Below are 5,945 nucleotides of genomic sequence, written 5' to 3'. Positions count from 1 at the left end.
GTCTAATTATAACATAATATAATTCACATAACGATAACCCCGCCCTTTCCCCCGCCCACTCCTCTGCCCTTTCCTCCTCCCAACCGCCTCACGCTCTATGCACGCAGCGCTCCGTTGTCAGGACGCATGGTCTCCTCCCCGCCGCCTGTTTCCTTGGCAACGCATTCGATAGGAAAACCGTTATCCAATCAGAAGGCAGAACATTTTTCAACTGCCCAATAACAAGCGGCGAGTGGGGGATTTAAACTGGTGTTAGGCAGCTGCCTCCTTACAAGCCTGAAGCGAGCGGTGGTGGAAGGTTCCCGAGAGATCCAGACGCTAAGCAGAGCCTACCGAGAGCCGTGCGCCATGTCTCTGCGGATCACACGGGTGAGTGTCCGGTACACAGCGCCGTCACCGTGCGTGTAGTGGAAGAGCTCCGCTTATCTGGTACCGGCGCAGAGAACAGTGGTAGTAGGTGTCTCCCGATCGGATCTGCCTGCCCTCCCTATTGTGGGGCCCGTCGCCTGGTAGATGTGGGAGCCTCCACCCTCCCTCGGATCTCCCTGCCCTCCATATTGTGGGGCCCGTCGCCTGGTAGATGTGGGAGCCTCGGATCGCCCTGCCCTGCACATTGTGGGGTGGCCTCTCGCTCAGTCCTGACTCTTCTCTTCCAGAACATGCTGTCTAATGCTGAGAACAACGTGAAGGGCGCTGTGGTGGGAAAGCGGGCTGTAAAACCCGGCCTCCGACCCCGCACCGCCCTTGGGGACATCGGGAACAGGGCCGAAACAAAGGCCCCAGCAAAGAAGGTAAGAGCCGCAGCTGCAGCCTGTGTGGACCGCGCCCTGGGACGCTCGGCTAATACGTCTCTCCTGATTCTCAGGATCTGAAACCAGTCGTCAAAGTGTTGAAGAAAAGCAAGGCCGTGGAGAAGGAGACGGAGCAGAAGGTGGAACATGTCTGCCCCCCAGTCCCAGAGGTAAGGGCCCCAGCCTGACCCCACAATGGTCGGGCCCCTGAGCAGACTGCCTCTTCAATATGGGATTTATAGGGTTATATGGTGATGAGCCATGGTATATATGGGGTGGCTTGATCTTGGGATATATGGAAGAGTCATGTTATATATGGGGGTCTGGTCTGGGATATATATATGGTGGAGGAGAGGAGCCATGTTATATATGGGGGGGGGGCTTGATCTGGGATGTATATAGTAACATAGAATGTGTCGGCAGATAAGAACCATTTGGCCCATCTAGTCTGCCCAATATACTATGGATAGCCCCTGACACCATCTTATATGGTGGAGGAGAGGAGCCACATTCTGTTGCCATATTCAGACACTGCAGCTTCAATGCTGGGACATGGGTTACTTTACTTCTGCTAAATCTGTCATGTAGATGGAGCCCAGTCCCATGGAGACATCGGGGTGCCTCCCAGACGAGCTGTGCCAGGCCTTCTCTGACGTCCTTATACAAGTGAAGGACGTGGATGCAGATGATGATGGGAACCCCATGCTGTGCAGTGAATATGTGAAGGACATCTACTCTTATCTCCGGAGCCTGGAGGTAAGGACTGGACTCATCTGTTCTGGAACAAATCCTACACTATCAGCAGAGAACTGGAAGCTTCACCCCTTAAGCTATGTGAAGCAGGGTGTCCTTAGTTTAGTACAGTTTGAGAACGGAATACATGGATGTACAGAAAAGGGATATCTATAGAGGAGTAACAGATCACAGCTACATGAACTTGTGTCCCTTTAGCTAGAATGTGTACATGGGTTCACATGATTCTCCTTAATCATGGGGCAGGTTTAACATGGCTGCTACCTTCTACATGAATGTTCTGGGAGCAGATTCACTGCCTTCATCTTGGGTTGGTAGGTACCTGGAGGTACCTGGATTTCCTAGATGTTCAGTGTCTGGTTTCTTCTGTAGGATGCTCAATCGGTGAGGCCGAAATTTCTCCAAGGACAGGAGGTGACTGGTAACATGCGTGCAATACTGGTTGACTGGCTGGTCCAGGTCCAGATGAAGTTCCGTCTGCTGCAGGAAACTATATTCATGACTGTTGGGATAATCGACAGATTCTTGCAGGTGCCTTATTGTAGAACCCTAACCCTAAACACCAATTGAGTCTGTAAAGGGTTTCACATCTTAAACAATTTCTGCAGGAGAATCCAGTTCCCAAAAATCAGCTGCAGCTTGTTGGGGTGACGGCTATGTTTCTTGCTGCCAAGTATGAAGAGATGTACCCTCCGGAGATTGGAGACTTCACTTTTGTAACAGACCACACTTACACAAAGGCTCAGATCAGGGAGATGGAAATGAACATTCTCCGCACGCTGAAGTTTGCTATTGGGAGACCCCTTCCCCTTCATTTCCTCAGGAGAACCTCTAAGATAGGAGAGGTAAGACATGCTGGCCATGTTGTGGGCAGATTGACTGCCAGGTCCTGTTCTAGTTGCTGGACGGGCTGAGGGAGTCCATGTCCTTCTGTACTTTCTGATAGGTTCCTTGCCCCCTCCAGGTCACTGCTGAGCAGCACAGTTTAGCTAAGTATTTGATGGAGCTGGTTATGGTTGACTATGAGATGGTGCACTACCCACCCTCACAGATGGCTGCGGCAGCCTCCTGTCTGTCCCTTAAAGTCTTCAATGCTGGAGAATGGGTAAGTAATTTGAGATTTGAAGTTTGCAGCGGAACACCTGACTACTGTTCTAAGATGTGACTTGTTCTCCTCCTCAGACCCCGACACTACAGCACTACACAGCGTATTCCGAGGAAGCTCTGCTTCCTGTCATGCAGCATATGGCCAAGAACGTAGTAAAGGTCAACAGAGGCCTCACCAAGCATATGGTAAGTTCCACTGCCATGAGAAGCCAAACCTTGAAAGGCTTGTGGAAGAGCAGAGCTCTGTCCTGTCGCCTCAGTTTTAGAGATATTTCCCCTGGTCATCTGGGTTTCTGGTACATTCTGTTCTGTGAAAATTCAGTTGCATGAAATCTTTTCTTATCTTTCTAGACTAAGGCCTCATGCAAATGACCATGAATGTTTTGCAGTCTGCAAACCACAGATGGCAGCTGTGGACCCATGGACTTCAGTGGGTCTGTATGTTGCAGTGATGCAGCTGGTATTGTGCTTGGTGGCTCTATTCCTTGTGGTCATGTGCATGAGGCCCAAGTTGAAGTGTGTCCAGGAACAGGTAAGTGTTTTCTTCACCAGGAGCACTGCCCATCACTGGTTGGACCATCCTGTTAAAATTGTCTGCAGTACCAGTCAGGGTTAACCCTAACCCTCTACTCAACCCTTTTAAGGGTACATTCACACAACTGTGGTGCATTGCGGATCCGCAACACACCTGCCCGGCACCCCTATAGAAATGCCTATTGTCCACAAGCTGCGGACAAGAATAGGACATGTTGTATCTTTTGCAGAGCCAAAGATCGGGGCTGCGCTCCGCAAATGCGGACAGCACACTGTGTGAATGTACCCTTACTCAGACCAGATGTAAAGGTTTCCTTACACATTGTGCCAAGCGAGTATTGGGAACAAACAACTCATTTGTTGGTGGAGATGAGGGTATTTCCCCCCCCCCCCCCCTTAGTTTAGTAGGGTTGATCATGCTGACAGATGCTCTATAAAGAGGTAACAGTTATGGGGTCCTGTTTGGCAGCCACTTCTAGGACCATGTGATGTAGCCTGGGGTTAGAATCTGCATCAGTCTTAAAGGGCTTCTCCGGGCTTTTAATCTTTGTGCTTGCCATAGTAGCAGGGAGGGAGATGGCACGTGTGGCTTCCCTTCCTACAGCTGATCGGTGGGGTGCTGGGTGTCAGCTTCCTGCCAATCTGATATAGGTTATCAATGTTAAATGCCTGGAGAACCCCTTTAATATCTTGCCACAGCGCTAGTGGGATTCAGACTTGGCATGCACTGGAGGTTCTAAAGCCAGGCTAGGCCGTGCCCCATGTATGGCATGTGATCCTGGAAGTGGGTAATGCTCAGGATTGTGGTACGACCTGGGTAACCCTGTAACACTCTGGCAGGTGTGTAAGGCTTTCCCATGTCTGGTTGAGTTTAGCTGCATATGTGAGCATGGCATGCGGTTATCAGATTCCAACCTAGTGTATGAGATGATGGGGGTTGTGATCTAAAAATGCCCTTGTGTGGACTAATTATATTTGAGTCTATAGAAATGTGGGCCCTGGTTTATCCAGACTGGCATCTGCTGGTCTTGATGGACCTTGTGCTAGAATTTCCCCCTTATCTTAAAGGGGGTTGCCGGGAATTAAGAAAATACATTCTGCATATTCCAAATAACTTTCATTATTTATAATTGCTCCCCAGACAAAATGAGCCATCGGGGGGAACAAAATGGCTGCCGTCCCATTAGTACACAGACCCTGTCCACACAGGACAAATTGCTTCTCAGCACTGAGGTAAAGAGCTGCCTCATCCTCCTCTCTACTGGTCAGGGATTATGATCCTGAATACAGTGGATAAGAACTTTAGCCGAATCTCTGGGCCATTTAGTCAGAGGCTGGACAGGGCAGAAGGCTGCTTCTCATTATCCTCCTCCATTCTCCCAGGGATTCGCCTGTATTCAGGATCCTAATCCCTGACAAGTAGCGATGAGGATGAGGCACGTGTTTACCTCAGTGTTGTGAAGTAACTTCTCTTCCAGAATGATTTGGGGCACATTTTGTGTGTACTAACAGGACGGAACCCTAATGAAAGGTATTTGGGAAAACTTATCATAAAGTAACTTTCATTTTCTTAATTCCTGGAGAACCCCTTTACCTAGACCCTTCTGGGGGCGGCCATAGTGTGGTCTCTACACAAGGGGTGTAGAAGGAATGAGGCAGTGAAGTTCCTCAGTGTCCTATGGTCCAGGGTCAGGACGGCACAATGGAGGACTTAATAGAAACGGTAGCTTCTTATTTCTGAATGTGTTTTCCACCAGACTGTGAAGAATAAATATGCAAGCAGCAAGCAGATGAAGATCAGCAGTGTCCCGCAGCTGAGGTCGGAGGTGCTGGTGCAGCTGGCGCACCCGCTCGTGTCTTAACCTTGTACAGAAGTCTCTACTCGTTGGCACTATGTGCTTATTGTAAATAGTTTTTGCTTTTAATAAAGTCTTGTTTTTAGCTATAATGGTTGTCTCTATCATGAAGTCAGTGGTAAAGTATCTGTCCCACCCAGCTGGCCTGTAGATGCAGTGTCGGGTGCTGCATTTGGCTGTGCAGGCCCCTCCAGGAGCAGCTCTGTCCACAGAAGCATGGCTGCTCCCCGTGCATCACTGCATTTGTACCAGATGCCCCTGCTGAAATGGGATTTGGGTATTTAAAGAGGACCTTTCATTGGCTCATTATAATATAAGGTGCCAAAATACAGGGGGGTCTTTAGAAAAAAAAAATTCCATGGCATCAGTTGTGGGGGGGGGGGGGGGGGGGGTGGGGGGGCAGTTAGGATACAGGTTTCAAGTACTCCAATTTTGTGTAAATCTCAACAGGTAATTTGAGATTGAATGTTTTGTGCATCTACATTCCAGGAGAAACCTAAGGTGGTCTTCACACATTACAGGTTCTAGTTAGGGTAATGCAATGCATGGCTTCATAAATCCCATGTACACTTGACCTGCTGGGATTTCACATTTTTCAATACAAAGTTGACCTCTGTGGCAAAACCACAGGTTCCCTTATGTCCTACCAGCAGGTTCCCTTATGTCCCTTAACCCCATCTGTGCTGCTGTTAGGACTAAGGGAAAACAAATTATTGTTAGAAATTAACAATACTGTGGCTGTTGGTGCAGAAATGCATACATTTGTGTGGATCTTCTGCATCTTCACCTTTGTGACAGACCCCTAGGCCTGTCAGGCCTAGACCCCCCTGAGAAGCATCCTGCACTACTATCCAGTGACAAATCTCATGCCCCCAGTCACCCACACACATGCCAGGCAGTACCT

At 49.2% G+C, this 5,945-nt stretch overlaps 1 protein-coding gene across 1 annotated transcript; it reads left to right on the top strand.

Annotated features, from left to right (window-relative positions):
* Nucleotides 1–238: 238 nt before the first annotated feature.
* LOC122922830 (G2/mitotic-specific cyclin-B1-like) lies at nucleotides 239–5,105 on the top strand. Its single transcript, XM_044273582.1, has 9 exons — nucleotides 239–369; nucleotides 657–791; nucleotides 866–961; nucleotides 1,380–1,547; nucleotides 1,917–2,075; nucleotides 2,153–2,389; nucleotides 2,509–2,649; nucleotides 2,727–2,837; nucleotides 4,943–5,105. The coding sequence occupies exons 1-9, from the start codon at nucleotides 349–351 to the stop codon at nucleotides 5,045–5,047; spliced, it is 1,173 nt and encodes a 390-aa protein (XP_044129517.1). The 5' UTR covers nucleotides 239–348; the 3' UTR covers nucleotides 5,048–5,105.
* The last annotated feature ends 840 nt before the right edge of the window (nucleotides 5,106–5,945 follow it).

Source organism: Bufo gargarizans, unplaced genomic scaffold (genome assembly GCF_014858855.1).
Source record: "Bufo gargarizans isolate SCDJY-AF-19 unplaced genomic scaffold, ASM1485885v1 fragScaff_scaffold_773_pilon, whole genome shotgun sequence".
NCBI lineage: Eukaryota > Metazoa > Chordata > Amphibia > Anura > Bufonidae > Bufo > Bufo gargarizans.
This window is presented reverse-complemented; position numbering and strand designations above follow the sequence as displayed.